General features: G+C 47.0%; 1 protein-coding gene across 1 annotated transcript in view; it reads left to right on the forward strand.

The window, feature by feature from the left end:
* The window catches only part of EHHADH (enoyl-CoA hydratase and 3-hydroxyacyl CoA dehydrogenase), a 54,679-nt gene extending 28,913 nt beyond the window's left edge, over positions 1–25,766 (forward strand). Inside the window, exon 7 of the mRNA XM_045030169.1 lies at positions 23,077–25,766. Coding sequence (XP_044886104.1) covers positions 23,077–24,347 — 1,271 coding nt within the window. The 3' untranslated portion in view covers positions 24,348–25,766. The remainder of the gene's footprint in view (positions 1–23,076) is intronic.
* The last annotated feature ends 273 nt before the right edge of the window (positions 25,767–26,039 follow it).

Consider the following 26,039-nt stretch of genomic DNA (forward strand, 5'->3'; position numbering starts at 1 on the left):
AGGTTTTTAGCTGCCCCAAGCAAAAACATTTTTGGCTGCCCCCCACCCGAGCCCTGGGCTCCCCCCTGCACTCTCCTGCTGCCCCAGCTCTGGGTTCTTTCCCCCCCCCCGCCCCACCACTCCAGTGCTGGGCTTCCCCCTTTCCCCCCACCAGTGCCCTCCCCCCACCTCCCTGCTGCCCCAGCCCTGGGCTCTCCCCCCAACCTGCACCATCCTGCTGTCCCAGGCCTGGGTCACTGGTAACTCACTCCCAGGGCGGGTCATTCAGCAGGAACACAGACAGGATTGGTTCCCATATGGTTACAGAACTGCAGTAAAGTGGAACAATTTTCAGCTTGTGTGACTGAACGATATCTGGATGCATATTATAAGACTGTCCTACATAAATGAGGAAAAGTTGAGGTGCCTTTATAATTCTTTTGTTTCACTCTTTCTTTCTATGAGGAATTTGCCAATGCATTATCACTGTCTTCCTTTTAAACAAATAAAACTTAAAAAAAAAAAAGGCAATGGCTATTGAAAATAGCAATTCCAATCCTAAAAACCACTGGGAAGCATTTCTTGCTCAATTTTATCCTACTTTTTCTACAGCAAGTTACAATGGATCAGTATATTTGATTTGGGAGAAATGAAGTAACAGCTGCCCGAATTGAGCTTGAGCACTCCTGAATTTTGAGGGTGTTCAAATATGGAAGGCAGGTGCTAGATTCCCTTTCTGAATATTAGCTAAATCTGGAAAGGAAAAGTCAATTTCTGCTTCCATGGCTCAGAAGTGGAAATCCTCCTACATGCCTGGTACTGTATCTAAAGCTGCCCAGGTCCAGAGCCTCCCCTCCCTTACTTTTCATTTTAAATTCTAGTGGGATCCATGTACCTCCCTTGCTAGGCTTCAGATAGAGAGGGGCACTGTCCATTTAGTCCACCCAATTCCTTCTTTAGGGGCTGCAAGGTGAGGTCATACCAGTATCCCTAATCCAGTCTGGGGAAGTCTTCTGAAGGAGATACCTGGGGCAAAGCCTTCTACTCCATGGGCACACTTGTTCCCCATTCACAGTGCCACCCCTTTCGACTCACAGCAAGCTGCGGCATGGCTCAGCTACCTCACTCCCTACCCCCTCCCTTTCCTGTTGATAGCTGCCAAGGGATTGCTGGGAAATGTAGTTCTTTCCCTGCTCCAGGACTGGCTCTATAGGCAGGGAGCTAGGCAAGGAACTACAGCTCCCAGGGTCCCATGGGTTCTCAGCTCTCATGCTGGATCCCCAGCTGCTCCGTGGCTCTGCTTCTGGAGGGTTGTGAGAGGGGAGGAAGTGAGTTAAAAAAGATGGCCCGAATGCCGCCCCCTGCAAATGTGCTGCCCCAAGCACCTGCTTGTTTTGCTGGTGCCTAGAGCCCGCCCTGCTTGCCAGCATGGCAAATGCCAGTCTAAATGAACTGGAGAGGTGTGGCTTTTCCCAGGAGTGCTGGGAAAGGAAACAATGGAATAATGTTGGGTACCTTGTGGGACCACGGCAGCCCCAGGAAACTTGAATGACTTCCTACAATGGGGTTCTGGGAGCTGCTTTGGAGTCCTGAAGCTTCCCAGCTTCCCCCTTAATTTACTCTCCATTCCTTCCAAAGGCCTCATTGCAGTAAGACCTTACCTTTGATGGAAGACCTGAGGAAGAGTCCTCTGGAGGCATCAGTGCCTCTGCATATACCCTCCAGGGGTACCCGCTTTCATGGAGGCAGAGCTCCTCCAGCCTCCCAAGTTAAAACACACAAGATTGGTATATTCTAGGAAGGAAACCTGTTAGTACTATCTGCTTGTAACAGTATAAACCTCTGCTAGTGAGGACTGAGATGAGGTTAAATGGCTTAATCCCATAGTATCAGATCATTTCTGTGTGCTCCTACCTCCAGCTATCCTGATATCACTTCAACTACAGATTCATACTCAGTTCATATATAGATGATTTCATTTTGAAATAGTGTTGTCCTGAGAGCTTTCTTAATTCCATATTATAAACAGAGATCTGTATGAAATTCTTCTTCTTCTAGTCCAGTTTTGTCATCTGTGAGTGTGTGTGTATAGAGAGAGTGAGTGTGTGTTTGTCAGAGATATATTAATACAAAAATGTTTTGTTGACAGCTGCATTTTAAGAAGCTTTCATCTCATCATGATCCACCCTTGCCATTTTGCACCCTCCCCCCTGGAAGATAGTGCAATTTAAATAAAACCCTTTGATGCACTGCACAGATCTAAAAAAAACAACCCACCACCAACCTTTCTGCTCTGCATGTTGATTGCTACACTCTGTGTAAAATGGCTAGACAAGAATAGAAAACTGGGAAAGTGTCCATTTCAATTTGAGAGATATCCAGTCAGGTTGCCACTGCTTTTCCCCGTCTGCTTATCATATACAGGATCTTCATTTCCTGCAGTGCACTCAGAGACCTCTTCAAGCTCATCTCTGCCAGAAGCAGCTACAGATGGTGTTTCTTGAAATGTCCCTGTTCCTCATTTGTTTTACTGAGTTAATTAATGTCATATATTGAATGGTCATTTACTACATGAATCTTTGGACTTTAAGTACTGTACTTAAATCTGGCAAACATGAATCTCTCAACAAGCTCATATTAAATTGTCATGAGGTCCTTCACTGGTGAGATGGCATTTATGCAAGCAGCATGAAGTACTATTGGGTCTATCTTGTGATTCATTGCTGAGCAAAATGATTGAATTCATGTAAATATTATCTGTCCTATCCTGGGAGGGCTCCATTTTGCATTTTTGTAAGAAGAAATAGGTGACAGGAAGCAGAGCTTAGACTTGAGATTCTCTGCTGTTTGGGGGATAAATCCCACTTAGATAAGTGAGTCATTTGCAAAACCTCACTCCTTCATGGAAATTCATTGGTTCATAGATTTTTATGGCCAGAAGGGGCCACTGTGATCTATGGAGTCTGACCCCCTGCATAGCACAGGCCATTGGACTTCTCTGAGTTAATTCCTGCTGTGACAGACTGACGGTGTCCTGAAATATGCTGAACAAACCTTCAGGAATTAAGATAAACTTTACTGAGTTAAATTAAACCTTATTGAATGAGGGTTAACGCCTTTAGGGTACATTGTATCAAAAATATAATAGTGTATGTGTTATTGTGGCATTGTATGTACCTTCTCCAGTTGGGAAGGGGATGCTAATGTACTTCCTCCATTAGCAACCATTTGAAGCTACCCTCTGTAGAGATATACATATACTAGTTCAAACTGGTTTCTCCAGGGACCAACTGACAAAAAAAGGGTCGGATACAGAGTCTGGTTTTTAAGTGGCTCAGGGCCTTCTCCCTGATCCAGCAAATGGACAGAACTCCAGGACCATGCAGGGCCCCAATCCTTAGGGTAGGGTTGGAAGGGCTGGATGCTTGTTCTGAGCTGAAGCTGTGATTAACTTGTAACCACAAGGAATCCCCCTTGGGTGGGATATTGAAGGTCTTCTCTTGCCAGAGCCTGTCTTAGGAGTGAGGTTAACTCTGATAAGCTTTTTAGCATGCATATAGGTTCTTTTTATTGTTTTTAATATATTTTCTCTGTAAGGCTTGTTACCTTACGAACATAGCAGGCTTGCGTGAGAAGTGGTATGTTATACCTAACAACTGTCTCTGAAGAGAAACCAAGCAAGTCTGTTTGGGCAGACTGTGCTGGGGATGATACAGTGAAGGCAGGCAACTGTACAGCCTGGGAATACCCCAGTCAGAAGAGAGGGGGACACCTGTCTCCACCCAGGAAAGGCAACAGCAGAGGAGCTAGAAGCCTGAGATTGGGCACCTGTGCTGGACTCCTGAGGGGAAATCCTGGTGCGGTTGCCCTGAACTGTGACTCCTTCTTCAAGTCTAAATGCTGTGGTTGACCTAGAGCACATCTACTAGAAAATCATCCAGTTTCCATTTAAAAATTCCAGTGATGGAGAATCCACTTCAGCCCTTGGTAAATAGTTCAATGGCTAATTACCCTCACTTTAAAAATTGCACCTTAGTTCTAGTCAGAACTCGTTGAGGTTCAACTTCCTACCACTGGATCATGTTAGATCTTTGTCTGCTCAATTGAAGATCCCGTTATCAAATTTCTGTTCTTCATGTAGGTACATACACACTGTGATCGGGTCACTGCTTAACTTTGTCTTTGTTAAACAGATTGAGCTCCTTGAGTCTGTCACTATAAGCCATGTTTTCTAATCCTTTAATCATTCTCATGACCCCTCTCTAATTTATCAACATCCTTCTTATATTGTGGATATCAGAACTGGATGCACTATTCCAGCAGCAGTCACCACAGTGCCAAATTCAGAGGTAAAATAACCTCTGTACTCCTGCTCGAGATTCTGGTTTATGCATCCAAGGATCACATTAGGCCTTTTGGCCACAGTGTCATGCTGGGAGCTCATGCTCAGCTGATTATCCACCATGACCTCAAAATCTTTTTCGGAGTCACTGCTTCCCAAGACAGAGTCCTCCATCCTGAATGATAGCCTACATTCTTTGTTCTTAGATCAGGGGTTCTCAAACTTCATGGCATTGCGGCCCCCTTCTGACAACAAAAATTACTACACAACCCCAGGAGGGAGGACTGAAGCTTGAGCCCACCCAAGTCTCATTGCCCCGAGCTGGGGACAAAGCCTGAGTCCCACTGCCCAAGGTGGGGGGGGGAGGGAAGGAGGTCAAAGCTAAGGGCTTCAGCCCCGGGTGTAGGGGCTTGTAACCTCCCCACTGCCCAGGCCTGAAGCCCAGGCTTTGGCCCCGGGCTTGGGGTTTGGCCATAGGTGGTGGGGCTGGGGCTTCAGCTTCAGCCCTGGGCCCCAGCAAGTCTAATGCCCCAGCAAGGCTCTGGTGACCCCATTAAAATGGAGTCATGACCCACTTTGGGGTCCAGATCAACAGTTTCAGAACTACTGTCCTAGATGTTTGTCCTCACATTTGGCTGTATTGAAATACATACTGTTTGCTTGCACCCAGTTTACAAAGCAATCCCAATCAATCTGTATCAGTGATTTGTCCTCTTCATTATTTATCACTCCCCAAATCTATGCTTCATCTTCAAACTTTATCAGTGATGATTTTATGTTTTCTTCCAGGTCATTGATAAAAATGTTACACAGTATAGGGTCAAAACCAGATACCTGCAGGTCCTCACTAGAAACTCACTGGCTCAATGATCTTTCCTCATTTACAATTACACTTTGAGACCTGCCAGTTAGCCAGTCTAATCCATTTGAAATGTGCCATATTGATTTTGTATCATTGTAGTTTCTTAAACTAAATGTGTGATGTACCAAATCAAATGCCTTACAGGAGTCTAAGTATTTTACAACTGTGACAAAAATGGCAATGTCCTACAATACCTTTGGGAGATCTTACTGAATTCAGTTGATGTATCTTTGTGGTGGAAGGATTGTATGTAATTCCATGAGGGACAGTAACCACAGCTCCTCCAAGATCTAAGAACAAATGGGGGTCATTAGGCAAATTCACTCAGATTGCAACATCTCCAAAGAAGTACCACCACCTGGAGAGGCTCACATATACTAGTTCAAACTGGATTCTCCAGAGACCAACAAAGAAAGGAATTTTGGATAAATAGCCTGAGTTTAAACTGATTCAGGGCCTTATTTCTGATCTAGCAAATGGACAGGATCTTCTGTTCAAAGGGGAGGGAACAGTCCCTGTGGAAGGATTGGAAGAACTGACACCTGCCAGAGCCTAATGTTGGAGTTGGGGTGACCTCTGTTTTCACTGTAATGCTTTAGGAATAAATGTGTGTGCTTAGAAAGAGTTGTGTGGTAAATTGTGATTGCTGGCAATTACAGCTTTTCATACCTTTTGGCTAGAAAGCAAAGCACACACATTGATCTGTTTAGGCACTCTGGCTTGCAGGGAGGGAACTGTACAGCCTGGAAAATGCCTGGTCAGGGAGGGAGGGAGGCATAGGTCTCTGCTCAAGAGAAACCATGGCTGAGGAGTCAGGAGTCTAAAAGTGGATGCCCTCAAGGAATCACAACAGTGGAATACAGGTGCAGTTGTCTTGAACTGTGACAATATCAACACTGTTACCTTTATCAACGAACTTGTTATCGCATAAAATAATATCATCAAGGTGGTCTGACAAGATCTGTTTTCCCTAAGTTCCTGTTCATTGTCATTCATTCTATTATTGTTTTTTAATTCATTATTAACTGAGTGCTGTATCATCATCATATCATTGCATAATTTTGCCCAAGTTCAATGTCATACTGACAGGCCTATAATTACTCAGGTCATCCCCTTTACCTTTTTAAATATTGGCATAACATTAACTTACTTCCAGTCCACTTAGAAGTTCCCCTGGTGTTCCAAGACTTATTAAAACCAATATTAATGGTCCCAAGAGCTCCATGGCTAGGGCTCTTAAAACTCTTGCATGTACGTTTTCTGGACCTGCTGATTTAAAAATGTCTGACTTTAGTAGCTGCTGCTTAACATCCTCCTGAAATATTAGTGGAATGGAAAGACAGTCACCATCATCATCTGGCTTTTTCCCAAATACAGAACAGAAATATTTATTGAACACTTCTGCCTTTTCTGCATTATTATTATTGACAGTTCTACCATTTCCATCTTCAATAACATTGTTAGGGTTCCTTTTGCTCCTGATAAACTTTTAAAAAAATACTCTTCTTATTGTCCTTAACTCTTTTGGCCATAGAGTTCTCTTTTTGTTTGTGATGGGGAATGCACCTTACACCAACCCTGAAGGGCTTAAGGTGGCTCAGAAAAAGCCAGTTAATCTTAACACCGGGGGGAGAGTTAGGCTTGACTGATAAGGCTAATTGATGATGAAGCTCAGCTATGGCGGGCAAGCAATGGAATGACTGATGGAAGGGGGTGGTAGGCCAGACAAGAGCTGATTGCTACCCACAAGGAGGCACCAGAGTGGTGAGTGCACCCTGTTAGTGTCCTTTTGCATCCCTTATCCATTTTCTACAGTTTCTAGCTTCTAGTTTATATTCATTGCTAACAATTTCCCCTTTTTCCATTTTATATACATATTTTCTTTCTTGCAGTTGATTCGGGTCATAATTGTTTCCATCTTTGTGAAACTGGCCTTTCTAAACCACCAAGTATATTGATTACTTGCACGTAAGCAACCACTAACTTTTAGTTCTATGATCAATTCCTCATGATCTGTCAAGGTGAAGTCTGATATGGAATCCCCCTGGATTGGATGCAATACTATTTGAGTTAGAAAATTGTCATCTATAACTTATACAAATTCCAGTGACATTTTAGTATTGGCAGCAGGAAACCTCCAGTATGTGTCAGTTAGATTGAAGACCCTCATTACAACCCAGGTTTTTCCCCCTGCACATTATAGATTAGTGCTCAAGGATTGTCACTTGATAAATTGCCCTGTTCTGTTCACTCCCTCTGAAGCATCTAGCACTGGCCACTGTCGGAAGATAGGTCACTGGGCTAGATGGACCATTGGTCTGACCCAGTAGGCAATTGGTCTTATTTTTTGGTCATCCTGTCTCCAAGTGTGATTTGGTGTCCGTAGCAGACACCCCTCTTGTGTTTTAGCCATAGATCCATATTATAACAAGCATTCAAGATAATTTACTTCCTAGTTGTCAGAGACTCGGAAACAGCCAATACCATTTTTGACTGAGTGACTCTCCTTCTCCCCTTTTACCCACTAGACCCTTCTTAAACCAATTATAACCATTGATTTTAATATTCCAATCATGCAAATCTTCCCACCTGGTTTCAGTAATACTGTTGTCATAAATATAAAGGGAAGGGTAACAACCTTCCTGTATATAGTACTATAAAATCCCTCCTGGACAGAGGCACAAAAATCCTTTTACCTGTAAAGGGTTAAGAAGCTCAGGTAACATGGCTGGCACCTGACCAAAAGGACCACTAAGGGGACAAGATACTTTCAAATCGGGTGGGGGAGGCTTTGTTTTGTCTGTTCTTTGTCTGTCTGTTCCGTGTGGCTTTTGCCGGAGACAGGTCAAAGAAGCAAGCAATACAACTCCTATAGAGTTAGTATTTAGCAAGGAAATGCATTAGATTATCTTTTGTTTTGACTTATGAATTTCTCTGTGCTGGGGGGAATGTGTATCCCTGTTTTTTCTTTTTGTAACTTTAAGGTTTTGTCTAGAGGGAAACCCTCTGTGTTTTGAATCTGATTGCCTGTGAGATTATCTTCCATTCTAATCTTACAGAGGTACTCCTTTCACCTTTTTTCTTTCTAGTAAAGTTCTGGGGTTTTTTAAGAATCTGATTGGGTTTTTTAGTATCCTAAAAAACCAAGGTTGGTCTGTGCTCATCTTGTTTATTCTCAAGCTCCCCCAGGAAAAGGGGTGTAGGGCTTGGGGGGATATTTTGGGGAAATAGGACTCCAAGTAGTCCTTTCCCTGATTCTTTGTTTGAATCACTTGGTGGTGGCAGCATTACCTAATCCAAGGTACAAGGGAGAATTTGTGCCCTGGGGAAGTTTTAACCTAAGCTGGTAGAAATAAGCTTAGCGGGTCTTTCATGTGGGTTCCCACACCTGTACCTTAAAGTTAAGAGTGGGGAGGGAACCCTGACAACTGTCTACATCAAATTTATGTTAATAAATGAACAATTCCAATTCTTCTTGTTCATTACTCAGGCTCCTAGCTTTGGTGTATAGGCAACTAAAGAATGTATTCTTTTCATGTCCCTTGGTGCTTTGACATCTTGATTTTGTACTAAATGAGTGCTCATTTGTTCCCCCTTTTTACCCTCCATGTTAGTTTAATGCCCTTCTGATTACTCAGCTTGTCCCTGAGGAGATTGGTTCCCCTTCAGCTGAGATGGAGGCCATCCAAACTATATAGCTCTCTCTCCTCATAGAAGGTAGACTAATGTTCCACAAAACCAAAACCCTCTATCTTACATTACTGCCCTGGCAGAAGTTCACCTCTGGAATGTCTGACTTCCGTCTTTCTTTGCTCATGAGACAGGAAGGGTCTCAGAGATCACTTGAATATTCTCCTTCAGCCCCATGCTGAGTTCTGTAAAGTTGTCTATAGTCTGCAAGGTATCCTGTGAAAGTGTCATTGAGGCCAATGGATCCTTGCCTGCTGAGTTCAGAAGCCTAGTCAATCTTAGAGTGATGTCTCATGTCTTGGCTCCAGTAAGGCAGCATACCATCCTGCTATCTGCCTGTTCTTTGCAGAATGTTCTTTCCATTCTCCTTTGCATAGCATCCCCATCTAGGTATTATCTGTCTTCTGTGGATGGCTGGAGATCTCTTCACAGGTACACTTGATAGTCTTTCAGCTTGAGCTGAGCAGCCATTCTCAGGAATGTCCAATACACCTGTTCCATTCGACTAGCTGTCTCTTCAGAGACATTTGCTGCAGTTTCCATGCTGAGAAGCTGATTGGATACTTTTAGCTGTGTGGAATTCCTCCCAGTCCTCTCTGGTAGTTACAGCCTGCCTGTCCTCATCTGCCTCCGACAGAGTAGAATGCCAACTCGACCTCTTGCCTCTGGTGGTTACAAACTCTGATTTCCACACTCTCTCATTCTTTGGCCACCAGTTAATTTCTTCCTTGATTCTGGGGTGATGATGCTTCCTGAATCTGGTTATTCCAGTACTCTACATCCTCTCTGATGCTCTGCAGTGTCAATCCTTGTAATTCCAAACAAGAAATCTTTCCTTCCAGCACAATCACCAATTCACACTTTGTACCCAGGAAGTCCCTTCTGGCTTCAGGCAGGAAAAAAACATTCCACATCTGTTGCAGGTTGCAATCACTGATCTGTTGCTGGCCATCACACTATTGAGCATAGAACTGTACCTAGAAAGAGAACCTCTCAGGCTCCTTCCTGTGAACTCCATACAGAAGTCCCCTGTTTGCCCCTACTGTTCACCTGCTATGTCACATTAATAATTTCAACCAGAAATATTAACCCCAAATAATCATTGAAATGGAGCAGCCTCAATTTACATCAGTCTGCCAGCATTTGTTCTGCATGATTTTAAACATAATGCTGGAACAATACTTGCATATTCTGAACATGCCACAAAGCATTTCCCTAACGTAGCATTTTTAATGTAATTGTACTTTTAAAGTCAGATTACAATTTAATATAGTTTGAATTTACTACCTATTTCTGTAATATACGGAGTCACTTTATATTAGTTGTATCTTATATGACTGATCAATAACTGAAAACCATGATTTGCTCAATCTGCCCAACAAGTGGATTTGTCACGTACATATTTATTGTATAATGAAGTGGGTAGAAGAGTAGTTTTTGGCTGTATGGCAAAGAACTGAAAGGGGGAAGATCTGATGTGGTGGTTGTATTTTTGAGGAAGACATGAGCCTGCTGCTGTTGGCATTGCAATGGGTGTGAAATATGCTAGGACAGTTCTGATAAGAGCTTGGTTTATTATTATTGAGATAGCTAAGAGGAAATGAGAGAAGACAGCCCTGAATCCCTGAGCACACAGTTCTGAGGAAGCACCCCAATCCATACAACTTGTGGAGTGTTTCCTGGTCACATCCCTGGAGACTGCATAGTTCGAGGTGCGATTCAGTCATTTTGGACCATCTGAGCAGAAGTTACTTTCTCTTTTTCTTCTTTCCCCCAGGTCCCTCCACACCCCAGAGAGTCCTGACGATTCTCTACCATTTTTCTGTTCTGTTATACTGTCATGACGGGGTGCATTCACTGCTGGTGGCACTTCCTCCTGGTCGTTCTGAGGATTAGCTCCAGCCAGACATTGTACCCTCCTTTGATGGTGTCTCTCCTGTCATCCTCTCACCCTGCGGACCCCTCTTGCTCCAGGAATTGCAGCCTCCTCCTCTGGAGGGCTGTCATTACGTGGTTTCCCCTTCCTGGTGTGTGTCTGAGTGTGTGTAACCAAGACTTTCCAGGACAAACTGTCCCAGGCAGTCCACTGTCCTCTACCTGGTGTGTGCCATGTCCCACTTCTCTGGGTTCACCAGCCTTCCAATTCCCTTCTCTCAGGAAGTAACTATGGACTACTCTCTAGCCGCTAACACACCTCCCTTCTCTCAAGGAGTGACTGCAGCCTACTTCCCTGCAGCCCTGTCTGTTGCCAGCTTCCTGGTTTTATAAATCCAGCTCAGCTCCTCCCCCAGCTGGACTTCATCAACCAATTAGGCCCTAGCACTCCCTGGGTTTCCTCCAGGTGCTGCCTATACAGTAGATTAATTGGCCTAATTTACCCTCTCAGGGCAAGTGTGGGGAGTACACCCCATCAAATATACACCTCTACCCTGATAGAATGCTGTCCTCGGGAGCCAAAAAATCTTACCGCGTTGTAGGTGAAACCGCGTTATATCGAACTTGCTTTGATCTGCCGGAGCATGCAGCCCCCTCCCATCCCCCCCGGAGCACTGCTTTACCGCGTTATATCCGAATTCATGTTATATTGGGTCACGTTATATTGGAGTAGAGGTGTACATTCTTCCTCAAGATCACCAGCCTTACAACCAAAGAGGATCTAATGGGGTCATCAGCAGATGTGCCTCTTAACCTGCTGAATGTCCAAGTCTCCCCTTGTCTCGACCACCCAATTTTAGAAAAAAACCCACAAGTGTTATCCCTCCTGGGTATTCTAGTGTAACAAGGCTCCAGATGCTTCCACTGCTCTTATCACCATGCTACTGAAAACCTCCTTTCATACAGGCCATTGAAGAGTCAGATAGTAACTTGGTAACCAACTATTCTGGGCCAAAAATGAACTTGGCAAGCTCAGGTCTTGTCCACAGGCTCAGGTCTGTGTCCTAGAGCAGGGGTCCCCAACCCCCGGTCCGCGGCCCGGTACCGGTCCGCGGCCTCTTAGAAACTGGGCCGCGAACCGACCCAGTGGACCTCCCGCAGGCGTGCCTGCGGGAGGTCTACCCGAGCCGCGGGACGAGCGCTCCCTCCGCAGTCATGCCTGCGGGAGGTCCGCTGCTCCCGGGGCTCCGGTGGACCTCCCGCCGGCATGACTGCGGACGGTTCACTGGTTGCGCGGCTCAGCTGGACCGCCCGCAGGCACGCCGGCGGGCGGGCCACCGTCTCTGGTTGAGCTGCCGCAGGTGTGCCTGCGGGCGGTCCAGCTGAGCCGCGCGACCAGCGAACCGTCCGCAGTCATGCCTGCGGCAGCTCAACCGGAGCCGGTGGACCTCCCGCAGGCACGCCTGCGGGCGGTCCAGCTGAGCCGCGGGACGAGCGCTCCCGACCGGTCCCTGGTCCTGAAAAGGTTGGGGACCCCTGTCCTAGAGGATGAAGTACCACAAGGATGTCTCACTGCCTAGGACAAAAAGTAGTCTTTGTGGCTCACCAGTGGAAGATCTGAGGTCCTGATGCCGAATCCACTTTCAAACCCCCAGTTGTTGACAAAAGATCTGGTGGAGGTGGGAGGAGGGGCAGCAGGCTGGCAGCACGTTTTTAGTGTTAACATCTGTATTCTGTATGCATTCAGTTTATGGGAATGGACAGAAGGACATGTACAATCATTTTAAATTACTGTACCTTTGTTGGTTTTGTAAATGAAATTTTAGTGGTATGTTAACTTTGATTATGATGTTACAGATCTTATTTTTCCATCATTGGACCCAACACAGGCATAAATAAGAGTTCTGCTGATATTTCCCATCAGAAGTAAAATGGCTGTCTTTGAAAACACATTTTCAAATTCTTCGTTCTTGTTGTCAAGATAGGAAATGTTTTGCGTAGCACGTTTTTATGTATAACACGCGGTCAGAGCTACATCAGTGATGACAGGCTGCTTGTGGAAAAAATACTCCACCTTGTTTGACCTGCATTATGGAGACTTGAGCTTGTTTTACTGATGACATAATTTCAGCCATTCTTCATAAAGCAGCTTTAGATTAATTTTTTAATCCCCTTGGTTTGTGTTTCTTTGTTTGGCTGATAGACTTTCATTTGAAAACCCAGTCAGCTGGATTTTGGATTTAAAAAAATCATTTTGATAGAATTACTGCAGACCTTGTCTAGTTGTGGCTTTATTCTGGATGTTAACAGTGCTCATATTCAGAGTTCCCCTTTGCTTTATAGGAGTGCGTGGCACATGAAAAAAACCTTTAAACTCCACCGGCATTTTACTTTTTATGTGGTTCTCAGACTATTTTTGATTTATTTATATTACTGTAGCATGCAGGAGCCCTTGTCATTGTGCTAGGTGCTGCACAAACCCAGAACAAGACTGTCTCTTCCCCAAGGAGCTTACAATCTAACTATAAGAGACAAAACATGGAGAAAGACAGGGGAGTACAATGAGACAATATGAGTGATAGGCAGTGGGCCAGTAGCCCAACCATTGTCAAGTTTTTTGTAGGCATCGCAGCAAAGAAGAGTTTTAATGAAGTATTTGAAGGAGGATATTGAGTTAGTTTTGTAGATGTTTACAGGGAGCTCCTCCTAAGCATGAGGGGCAGCGTGGGAGAAAGCACAAAGGTGTTTGTTTGAAAATTTGACAAATGAGCAATGGAGGCTGGCGTCATGGACCAGTTGAAGGCAGGAATCAACGTTTCAACAGCAAACAAGAGAATGGTAGGGTGGGGCTAGGCCATAAACAGCCTTGAAAATGAAGACATGTAACGTATGTCTGATGTGCTAGAGAAGCAGGAGCCAGTGGAGGGATGCAAAAAGAGGGGAGACATAGTCAAAGAAATAGGCTAGGGAACTGATCTTTCCAGCAGAGTTCTGAATGGATGTGAGCAGGCCAAGATGGCATTTGGCAAGAACAGGGAAAAGGATGTTGCAGTTATCAAGGTGCAAGATGAGAGTCTAAACCCGAGTTTTAGAATTGAGGATGGATAGGAAAGACCATTTCTGAACAATGTTATGTAGAAAGAGTCTGCAAGATTTAAATCTAGCCTGGGTGTGAGGATGTAGAGAACAGTGTGAGTTGAAGAGGACAGCCAGATTACAGGCCTGAGGGACAGGCAGGATGGTGGTATTGTCCACAGTGGTTGAGAAAGAGGGTTGGGAGGGAGACTAAGGGTATGTCTACACTACAAGAGTAGTTCGATTTAACTTAGGTCGAATTTGTGGATTCGACCTTATGAATTCGAATTTGTGTATCCACACTAAGGACACTAATTCGACTTTGTGAGTCCACACTAACGGGGCAAGCGTCGACATTGGAAGCGGTGCATTCTGGGCAGCTATCCCACAGTTCCCGCAGTCCCCGCTGCCCATTGGAATGCTGGGTAGAGCCCCCAATGCCTGCTGGGGGAAAAATGTGTCGAGGGTGGTTTTGGGTAACTGTCGTCATTCAACCGTCACTCCCGCCCTCTCTCCCTGAAAGCGCCGGCGGGAAATCTGTTACCGCACTTTTCTGGTCAGAGACAGCGCGGACGCCACAGCACTGCGAGCATGGAGCCCGCTGCGATCATCGCTGCACTTATGGCCGTTGTCAACTCCTCGCACCTTATCGTCCACCTCTTCCACAGTCAGCTGCTGAGAAATCGGGCGAGGAGGCTCCGGCAGCGCGGTGAGGACATGAAGTGTCAGAGTGGCACAGACCTCTCACAAAGCACGGGATCCCGCGCCGCGGAGATCATGGTGGCAATGGGTCACGTTCATGCTATGGGACGGCGATTCTGGGCCCGGGAAACAAGCACGGACTGGTGGGACCGCATAGTGCTGCAGGTCTGGGATGAATCACAGTGGCTGCGAAACTTCAGGATGCGTAAGGGCACTTTCCTTGAACTGTGTGACTTGCTGGCCCCTGCCCTGAAGCGCCAGGACACCCGGATGCGAGCAGCCCTGACTGTGCAGAAGCGAGTGGCCATAGCCCTCTGGAAACTTGCCACGCCAGACAGCTACCGGTCAGTAGCGAACCACTTTGGTGTGGGAAAATCTACCGTGGGGGTTGCTGTGATGCAAGTAGCCCACGCAATCGTTGACCTACTGCTCTCAAAGGTAGTGACCCTGGGAAACGTCCAGGTCGTCATAGATGGCTTCGCCGCGATGGGATTCCCAAACTGCGGTGGGGCTATAGATGGCACTCACATCCCTATCCTGGGACCGGCCCACCAGGCCAGTCAGTATATTAATCGAAAGGGCTACTTTTCAATGGTGCTGCAAGCACTGGTGGACCATAGAGGACGTTTTACCAACATCTACGTCGGGTGGCCGGGCAAGGTTCATGACGCGCGTGTTTTCAGGAACTCTGGTCTGTTTAGACGCCTGCAGGAAGGTAGTTTCTTCCCAGACCACAAAGTAAGTGTTGGGGATGTGGAGATGCCTACAGTGATCCTCGGGGACCCAGCCTACCTGCTAATGCCCTGGCTCATGAAGCCCTATACAGGCGCCCTGGACAGTGACAAGGAGCTCTTCAACTACCGGCTGAGCAAGTGCAGAATGGTGGTGGAGTGTGCTTTCGGACGTCTCAAGGGGAGATGGAGGAGCTTACTGACTCGCTCGGATCTCAGCGAAACCAATATCCCCATTGTTATTGCAGCTTGCTGTGTGCTCCACAATCTCTGTGAGAGCAAGGGGGAGACCTTTATGGCGGGATGGGAGGTTGAGGCAAATCGCCTGGCTGCTGATTACGCTCAGCCAGACACCCGTGTGATTAGAAGAGCCCAGCGGGAAGCGCTGTGCATCCGGGAGGCTTTGAAAGCTAGGTTCCTCAGAGAGCAGGGTAACCTATGACTGTCCAGTCTCTTTACAGAGAAGCTGAACCTGCCGCTGTTTCAGTTACTATTCACTTTTTTCAGCGGTTACATACCCCGTTCACCAGGTTTCCCCCTTCCAACAGACGTTTAAAAATAAAGTTATTGGAACATTTTTAATTAACAAAGTTTTCTTTACTAACGAATTCGCGTTCAAGGGTTCAAACAGGGATGCAGACTGTGGTGGGTACGGTGTGCAGTGATGTACAGACCTCTTCTACACTCGAGGACTGACAAGCTCCTGCTCCTACAGCGGTCTCTGGGGGGAGGACGGTTACAGGAGGGTGTGCAGGAAGGGGTGGGTTTGCAGGAAGAGGTGAGGGGTGTGTGGGAAGGGTGAGTAGGTGTGGGGGGATGATGGCTCTGGCTGGGGCTCAGGGCATCGGAGAGGTTCATGGCTAGGGTGGAAGGGCATGGTAAGGGCAGCCTGCCTTGCCATTTGTGGATGCCAGGCGCTCGGACCCTGGGGCAACATACACCTCCCAGACTGACCTGGGGCAGCAGACACCTCGCAGAGTGACCCAGGTGCCTAGTGACTGCACTCTGTGTGTGACCTGCTGTTGATCCTGCCCCCATGTCTGTAACCTGTTAATGGTGGCTGTCCTATGCAATTAACAAACCCCTCCCCCCCCCTTCACACAAAGTCTTCTGCAAAGAAACATGACGGAAACAGTAATGAACAGCAAACTATTTTTAATACTCAACTACACAGTTGGGGGATGAAACTGGGATTTGGGATCGGGTGAGCCAGGAAGGGAAGCAATTCTCATACTTTAGGGAATGAGAGCTGTTTGGTACATGAGCGCTCTGCTGGGGTGGAGTGACAGTTTTCACGGCCCCTAGCGCCCCTCCTTCTTGTGATTTTGGGTGAGGGGGGGACAGGACTTTGTGGCTGGGGAGGGCGGTTGCAGATACAGTTCAGGGGGGCTCTCTGCTCCTGCCTGCGGTCCTGCAGAACATCCACAAGGCGCCGGAGCGTGTCCGTTTGTTCCCTCATTAGTCCAAGCAGCATTTGAGTCGCCTGCTGGTCTTCCTGCTGCCACCTGTCCTCCCGTTCGCTGTGTGAGCGCTGCTGCTGAGAGAGGGTCTCCCTCCACTGGCTCTGCTGGGCCGCCTTGGCTCTGGAGCAGGCCATCAGTTCAGCGAACATCTCGTCCCGAGTCTTTTTCTTTCGCCGCCTAATCTGCGCCAGCCTCTGTGAGGGGGATGCCGGAGCAGTTCGGGAAAGAGCCGCAGCTGTGTGATGGGAAAAAGGAAGTGATTTCCTTGCAAAGATACATGTTTGCGAACACTGAACACAGTCTACTCAGTTTCTGTGAACAAGACCATACAGGGCACCTAATCTCATGTGCTCTCAGGACAAGTTCGAATTTTCGGCATTCGCTTTCATTGCCTGGGGTCTTGCACTGGAGATCGGACAAGCGGGGCAGGACAGCAGAATCCGTGTAGCAGCCAGGCCTGGTAAGCCATAAACTTTAGGCTGCTTAACAGTTAATGGATAGCAGTGCCCTCCTGCTGCAGGCAATCTGGAAAGCATAAAGTCTGACCCTGTTCCAGCCCCTCGCGGCTGCCCCCGGGAAAGATCCCTGTATGCTTTTCCTCTGCAGCCTCCAACACGTGGCTGTTAAACGACGGTCATTGTTATGCAAAGGAAAAGTCAAGCATTCACAATAGTAACATTAAAGTAATTCCCCTAATTAGATGCAGCAGTCGCCGAGCGAGATCACCCTGAGGCGGGTCACCAGGAGAAACAGAGAGCGCATGCTGCGTGAATCCCTGCACAGACCAGGGCCCTATGCTGCCATGCTGGTCGAGGCAATGCTCCCACTATACCTCAGGATGGCCTGGCGCGGAAGAGTGTGCTTCCACGGAGCACCCAATAAGGCACCTCTCCCCAGGAACCTCCTGCGGAGGCTTTTCGATTACCTCTCCGAGAGCTTCGTGGAACTGTCCCAAGAGGATTTCTGTTCGATCCCTATATGCATTGACCTTCTTTTCATATAGTTTTTATTCCTGTTTTTAAAAAAATAAATGTTTACATGTTTATAGCACTTACCGACTGATCCTTCCCCTGATTCAGAGTCCGGGTTAACGGCCGGGGAGGGTTGGTAGGGGATCTCTGTGAGGGTGATGAAGAGATCCTGGCTGTCGGGGAAAGCAGTATTGTAAGCGCTGTCGCCTGCCTCGTCCTCCACAAACCCTTCCTCATCTTCCCCATCGGCGAACATCGCCGAGAAACTGCCCGTCGACACTATCCCATCCTCAGAGTCCACGGTCACTGGTGGGGCAGTGGTGGCAGACCCACTGAGAATGGCATGCAGTGCCTCGTAGAAGCGGCATGTCTGGGGCTGGGCTCCGGAGCATCCGTTTGCCGCTTTGATTTTTTGGTAGCCTTGTCTCAGGTCCTTGATTTTCACGCGGCACTGCGTTGCATCCCGGCTGTATCCTCTGAGTGCCATGGCTTTGGAGACCTTCTCGTAGGTCTTTGCATTCCGTTTTTTGGAGCGCAGCTCCGAAAGCACAGACTCATCGCCCCACACAGCGATCAGATCCAAGACTTCCCGGTCAGTCCATGCTGGGGCCCTCTTTCTACTCTGAGATTGCATGGACTCCTCTGCTGGAGAGCTCTGCATCGCTGCCGGTGCTGCTGAGCTCGCCCTGATGTCCAACCAGGAACTGAGATTCAAAATGGCCAGACAGGAAAAGGAATTCAAATTTTCCCGGGGCTTTTCCTGTATGGCTGATCAGAACATCTGAGCTCGGATTGCTGTCCAGAGCGTCAACACAGTGGTGCACTGTGGGATAGCTCCCGGAGCTACTAAGTTCGATTTGCATCCACACCTAGCCTAATTCGACATAGCCATGTCGAATTTAGCGCTACTCCCCTCGTCGGGGTGGAGTACCGAATTCGAACTAAAGAGCCCTCTAGGTCGAATTAAATGGCTTCCTGGTGTGGACGGGTGCGCGGTTAATTCGAATTAACGCTGCTAAATTCGAATTAAAGTCCTAGTGTAGACCAGGCCTAAGAACTCTGTTTTAGCCATGTTCTCTTTGAGCTGATGGCTAGACATCCATAAGGAGATGTCAGAGACAGGCCAAGATTTTAGTTTGGACAGGAGTGGAGAGGTAGACCTGACAATCATCTGCATAGTTGAATTTATGTTTGTGGATGAGATAAGGTACAGAGGGAGAAGAGGAGAGGTCCGCAGACAGAGCTCTGTGGAACCCCCAGAAAAAGTTGGAGAGGGGATGAGGAGGATCCTCCAAAGGACAAGCTAAAGGAGTTGAGGGATGGGGCAGTAGTTGGAGAGGCAAGTTGGGTCCAGGGTAGGATTTTTAAGACAGGAGAGACTAAAGCATGTTTATGGCAATTTTTGTTTTTTTCCTCCTATTTCCCCTGGCTCCTTTTCATCTCTAGGCTCATGGATTGTGCTGTTCACAGTCACTGTTTGGACTTCCTCTCTTGGAGTTATGTCCTAAACCAGGGGTGGGCAAACTTTTTGGCCCAAGGGCTACAACTGGGTGGGGAAATTGCATGCAGGGCCATGAATGTAGGGCTAGGGCAGGGGGTTGGGGCGTGGGCTCCAGCTTGGCACCCAGGGCTGGCTCTAACTTTTTTGCCATCCCAAGCAAAAATAAAGAGCGCCGCCCTGCCGTAACAACCCCCCCCACGAGCGCTGCCGAAACCCCTGCCCCTGAGTGCCATGCCGCCCAAATCCCCGCCCCCCCAAGCGCTGTGCCACCCAAAGCCCCTGCCCCACCGAGTGCCGTGCCGCCCGAAGCCCCCCCCCCCCGAATGCCGCGCCACCCAAGCCCCCGCCCCTTCAAGCGCCGCCCGGTGGAAACAAAAACAAACAAAAAAACTCCTCCAGCGCTGCCCCGCCGAACCAAAAAACCCAAGCGCCGCCCCGGCCCAAGGTGCTGCCCCAAGCACATGCTTGGTCGGCTGGTGCCTGGAGCCGGCCCTGTTGGCACCGCTTACCTTGAGCAACTGCGGGGTGGCAGCAGTGCGGCTAAGGCAGGCTCCCTGCCTGCCCTCGCCCTGCGCCACTCCCGGAAGTGTCTGGCACCATGTCCCTGCAGCCTCTGAGGGAGTGGGGAGCAGAGGGCTCTGTGCACTGCCCTGCGGTTACCTCCCCCAAAGCTCCCATTGGCCACAGGCAAGGTCAGCTTGTGGAATCCCCTCCCCCATGGGCTACAGGGACGTGGTGCTGGCCGCTTCTGGGAGTGGCGCAGGGCCAGGGAAGCAGGGAGCCTGCCTTAGGCCCGCTGCGCCACAGGGCTGGCAATCCCACAGGCTGGATCCAAAGCCCTGACGGCAATCCCGTGGGACACAGTTTGCCCACCCCGTCCTAGACCCTCTTCAATCTGGCTTCCACCCCCTGCACTCCATTGAAACTGCTCTCAGCAAAGTCTGTAATGACTTCTTCCTAGCCAAAGCCCAGAACCCCATCTGTCTCCTCCTCCTTGATCTGTCAGACTCCTTCAACACAATCGACCATGCTCTTCTTGAAATTTTGTCCTTCCCTAGCTCTCAGGACTCTGTCTGTCTTCACCTGGTTCTCCTCCTACCCGTCTAGTTGCTCCTTCAGCTTGTCCTTTGGAGGATCATAGAATCATAGATTATTAGGGTTGGAAGGGACCTCAGGAGATCATCTAGTCCAACCCCCTGCTCAAAGCAGGACCAATCCCCAAATCCCTAAATGGCCCCCTCAAGGATTGAACTCACAACCCTGGGTTTAGTAGGCCAATGCTCAAACCACTGAGCTATCCCTCCCATTACCCAAATGTAACTTTTGTTGTAATAGTTGTATTATTTTAACAGCATTTTCAATTAGCCCAGTAGATTGTGGGTAACCTGGACTAGCTGTAATATGTTTGAAATCATATGCTATGGCAAAACTTAAACTCTTGACTGTGAAATTGAAGTCCATTATCAATCATTACCACATTGAGAATGCCATGCAAAAACTGATTTAATTTTATTAATGAATTGTTTGGCACAAGTGTTTTCTAGTATAGCTATTTCAGGAAAATGCAAAAAATAATCAAGAACTATAGCATAAGCATGTCCTTTATATTCAAATAGATTGAAACCTACTTTAGACCAAAGTCTTGTTTTCTAGAATAAATGTAATAGGCTGTTTAGACTGAGCATTTCTACATTTTTGATGTACGTCACTCTCTTTTATGTAAACCTCTATGTTTTGGTTCATTTGTGGTCAATACAGAACCTCTCTTTCTCTACCTTTACTTTTTTCTGTGGCTAAATGTCCCTCATGTATGTGTTTCAATATCTCTGCTGTTAACACTAAAGGAATTACTACCCTATTGCCTTTAAACAGCATTCCTTGAATTACTGAAAAGTCTTTAATAAGTTGATTATATGGCTTCAGTATCACTTTATTATATCATTTTTCAATAGTTGTAATAATCTTTTGTAAATTCTCAGTCTGTCTAGTTGCTTGTACAATTTCTTCTCAAACTCTTTCTGATATAGGAAACAATTTTAAATACATCTACATGTGCCACATCTTCCTCTTCAATTACATTGTTTATATCATAAACTCTAAAAAGAGTATCAGTAACAATTAATGATTTTTCCTGGCTGATATTCTAATTTTAAATCAAATGCCAAATTCCATTTCTAGAGTTTGAAATTCCGCGTAGCACAGGGTCTGGAAGATCAAGTTCTGTACTTCACTAGGGTTAAACTCTTGTTTCCTCTTGCTTATGTATGACAGTTTTCTGCATGCATGTTCCAAAAACAGATAAAAGTTCTGTAGCCCTAATTTACAGCTGGAGAACTTAGGTACTCAAAAGTGCCTTGCAAAAGGGTCACACTAGAAGTCAGTGGCAGAGCTGCAAATAGAATCCAGATTCCCTGATTTCTACTGCCCTGCTCCAGCTACCTCCCATATGATAATGTATGAATTGGAGAAACGACTTAAATTACACAGGGGTATATGTGCTCTGGATACCACCTGTGACGGTGCTGCCCGTGGGAGCCAGCTGAGGTTACTCAATCAGGGTGAACTGCAAACCAAACGGGGCAGACAAACCCCAAAAGCTGGTGATTATTCCAATACTTAGATTTACCAAGCCAGCACAAAACAGCTTCTATAGTACCTCACTGGTCACTTAGAAGTCCAAACCACGCAGTTCCCTTAAAGTACCCAGACTTAGGCCTCCGTCCAGACACACCTGTCATATATGATGATGATTCCTGAAAATCTTATCTCATCATATAAAAGAAAAGGTTCTTCCAATCCCAAAGGATCAGTCACATACCAAGGTTCAATTATAACTTAGATCTTACCCAAAATACACGCTATAGCCAATTCTTATTAACTAAGCTAAAATTTATTAAAAAAGAAAAGAGAGAGTGTTGGTTAAAAGATCAATATACATACAGATTTGAATTCAATTCTTGAGGTTCAGATACATAGCAGAGGTGATCTTGTAGTTGCCAAAAGTCCTTTCAGATATAGTTCTTAGGTTATAGTCCAATGTCCATATTCAGGGTGGCTCCAGTCAATGACTTGGGATCTCAATCCTTGTGGCTTAAGGTTTCCCCCTCTTGAAACCCAAAGCAGATCTGAGATGAAGCAGGATCATGTCCCAGGCTTCTTATACATTTCCAGCAGCCTTTCGGCCTAAGGAAACAATAGGCTTAACTCCTTCTCCCAAACATCCTGGCAATTAGCACAGAGTAATTTATTCATTAAACAGTTTAGATACAGGTTACCACAACCTTCAAAGAGACACATAGACAATAATACTATTTCACTCAAGTATCATCATAAATGTTAATATTCCTTTTTTGATCTTTGAATTAAAACTATAGCAATAGACGCGACTTGTTTGCTTACATCACAAGACTTGAGCAAACATCTACCCTTCTACCTCTAACAATGCAGACTTGCATTTCAAAGTTCTATTCATTTACATATCTTCCTAACTAGTCCTTAAGGTTCACCCATGGGTCAGGTCAGTCGGTGAGGTGAGTTAATTAACTCTTTCTGGTCCTATCATCTTTCAATGAGATATTATATCACACTCATAACGTCACACCACCGCAAAATGGTTCTACATCCTTGAATAGACATTAGCTTGCCATTCCATCTTCACTTTTCAAACAGTGCTCCAATTAGCACTCTAAGTGCACTCAAAGACAAAATTAAAATGTTGGTTTCCCCCCAATTTTCCATTTACTTTTTTCCCAGCTACACTCCCGTGTTTATTTGCACAGAGACCTACTTTATGTGCTGGAAGTACCAAAGGAGCCCATTTGCAGAGGTGCACTTAACAATTCCTAGTACTTACAGTCTCTGTTTCTCTCTTGCTTTTATCACTAGGACTGGGAACAATGGGCCGAGGCATTGTGACTTCTCTGGTGAAGGCCAAGATGTCCGTAGTAGCTCTAGAGCAGGATCAGAAGCAGCTGGAGGTAGGAGCAAGAGCTGTGACATCCCTTCTAGAACATGAGGCTTCAAAAATGCAGTGGATTGGCCAACGCCCAGATGCCTGTGATCCTGCCCTTCTCCAGTTCACTCTGGACTTCAGTGTGTTACAGGATGCAGATCTAGTTATTGAGGCTGTGTTTGAGGACATGGCACTGAAGAAGGAGATCTTCCATAAGTTGTCAGCAATCTGCAAGCCAGGGTCCTTCTTGTGCACTAACACCTCCGCCCTGGATATTGATGAGATTGCTTCAGCCACCAGTCGCCCTCACCAGGTCATTGGTACTCACTTCTTCTCACCTGCCCATGTAATGAAGCTGGTAGAAATAATCCGTGGTCGTCACACATCGCCCATCACCATTGCCACTGCCATGGGTTTAGCCAAAACTATAGGCAAAATAGGGGTTGTAGTAGGGAATTGCTTTGGATTTGTTGGGAACAGAATGATGGCTCCTTATGCTGAACAGGCAGTTTTTCTGCTAGAAGAAGGATGTAAACCAGAAGAAGTAGATCAAGCTCTAGAGGGATTTGGTTTCAATATGGGGCCCTTCCGAATGTCAGATCTTGCTGGGCTTGATGTGGGCTGGAGATCTCGGAAAGGGCAGGGCCTGACTGGCCCCGAACTGGCTCCAGGAACTCCTGCTCGCCTGCGTGGCAGGAGGAGATACAGCCCACTGCCTGATCTTCTATGTGAGAATGGAAGGTATGGCCAGAAGACTGGCATGGGATGGTACCAATATGAGAAACCTGGGGCTAGAATAGCTAATCCAGATCCATGGCTTCACAATTTCCTGATTGGGTATAGAGATGCCCATCATATTAAGGCACGTTTCATAGACGAGGAGGAAATCCTGGAGCGCTGTCTGTATACCCTCATCAATGAGGGCTTCCAGATCTTAGATGATGGAATAGCTTCTGCCCCAGAAGATATTGATGTAATCTACATCCATGGCTACGGATGGCCAAAGCACAGAGGTGGCCCCATGTTTTATGCTTCCACCATCGGGCTACCTCGCATTCTGGCTAAACTGCAAAAATATTCTGAGGCCCATCCTGACATTCCCAGAATGCAACCCAGTGCTTTTCTGAAGAAATTGGTGTTCGTGGGAAGCCCTCCCTTGAAGGAGTGGATGTCCCATGCAGGACACCAGAGCAGTAAGCTGTGATGTCCCTGCAGCCTGCTCTACGCGTTCAGCCACTTGTCTCGTGGTGACAAGTATCTCTCACTGCCATAATCAGTGATGTCTGTTCCAATCAAACCCAAAGCACAGCAGGTGAAGAATAATGTCTGGCTCAGCTGAGCGGAGTAACTACTCCCTCTAATGGTAGTTGCTGTCGCTTTCCTTTCCCTGCTCACAATGCATCCATCCTTCCCACCTCACTAGTGCACTACACATGCCCTCAAGCTGCCGGTAGGAGACCCCTTCTGGCTGACTGTTTCCTGACAAGCTGCACTCACCTGACTGCTGGATCCTAACAGCTGGTGTTCTTAACTGCCTGCCTCTCGTCATTCCTCTGGTGAGGGAGGGAGCAACTCCTGACAGCTCTTGAGACAGTTGAAAGTGGGAGGGTAGACCGGGGGTCCTGGCTCGGGGAGACAGAGCCAGTGAAGATTCACTGCAGACAGGTATCCTCACCTAGCTCTGCCTCCCAGCAGCTACAGATCTCCTCTTGTTCCTGCCACAGAACCCTCTAGTGACCAAAGGCAAACCGTAGGAACTAGTCCCTGTGGGAGAGCCACCTGGGAACCATCCAGTTTACTAAGGATTCATTTACACGATGGACCTTCCCCTCCCAAAGGGAACAGATTAGACTGTCCCAGATAATGGTCTCTTCACGGAGTGCACGTTTGTGGGGTTTTGGATTGGCTGGAGGGAGAGGAGAATAGTACAAAATGGAACTGTGCATTTTGGAAGTAAATTCTGATGCAGTGAAGAGAGCATCCAGGGCTAGCATCAGCACCTACCTCCACCCCCAAAATAACACTAATAAACACAGCACAATCACAGAAGACTATGACCTGCTCATTAGCTAGTGGCTGGAAGATCACATCCTTTCCCCCTCCTTCCTGCCCTCCAACCTCTTCCTCCAGACAAAAGTGCCTCCTCTCCAAGAGAGAGAGTGTGTGTGTGTTTCCAGAACTCCTCACCTGCTTTTCTAGCCTGACTGCTGGCAGCTGCTCAGCGCAGAAGGCATGGAGGGCTTTGTGCACTGTAAGTGACAGGAGAAAAGCCTTTTTGTGGCACTTCAGTGTTTCAGGTGTACAAAGGGCACCATGGAAAGTAAATGGGCTCAAGAGCTCTGCAGATAGGAGTTGTGCTGCAGGCAGGGAGGGAAGTCTCCAGCAGATAGAAGAGGAAGAGAAATATTTGCTTTTCTGAACTTGGCCCTGAGGGGTAAGGACTCCTCTTGCTCTTGTGCAAAGAGCACAGCTCCCACTCGCTGGCGGTTGAGCCTAGTGGCTCCAGAACACACAGATTCTCTTCTTAGGAAAAGCAGCTTTTCAAAAGCCATATCTGAAATCAGACTCTGCTTTGTTTCATTAATTTTTAATAAAGCTGATTTTCATTTTCTGTCATCACCTACATTGTATTATCAGGCGTTGCTGCATTGTCCTCCCACATGTACACTGGTCACTTTTTTGCCCAGTGGTATCAGATATCAGGGTCTTGCAGGTCAGTTTCCCGGGGGTAGACACCCACAGCGCCCCCCAGGAAACTGGCAGACCCAACAGCTTCAGCCACCTGTGATTGTCTATAGATAAAAGAACCAGTTGATGGTAGCCATCAACACCTTCCAGCATAACAATGCATCCCAGGTCAGCTATTGGGAGGGAGGGCAGAGAGTTTTAAAACATT

This window comes from Mauremys mutica, chromosome 9, assembly GCF_020497125.1.
Source record: "Mauremys mutica isolate MM-2020 ecotype Southern chromosome 9, ASM2049712v1, whole genome shotgun sequence".
Lineage (NCBI taxonomy): Eukaryota > Metazoa > Chordata > Testudines > Geoemydidae > Mauremys > Mauremys mutica.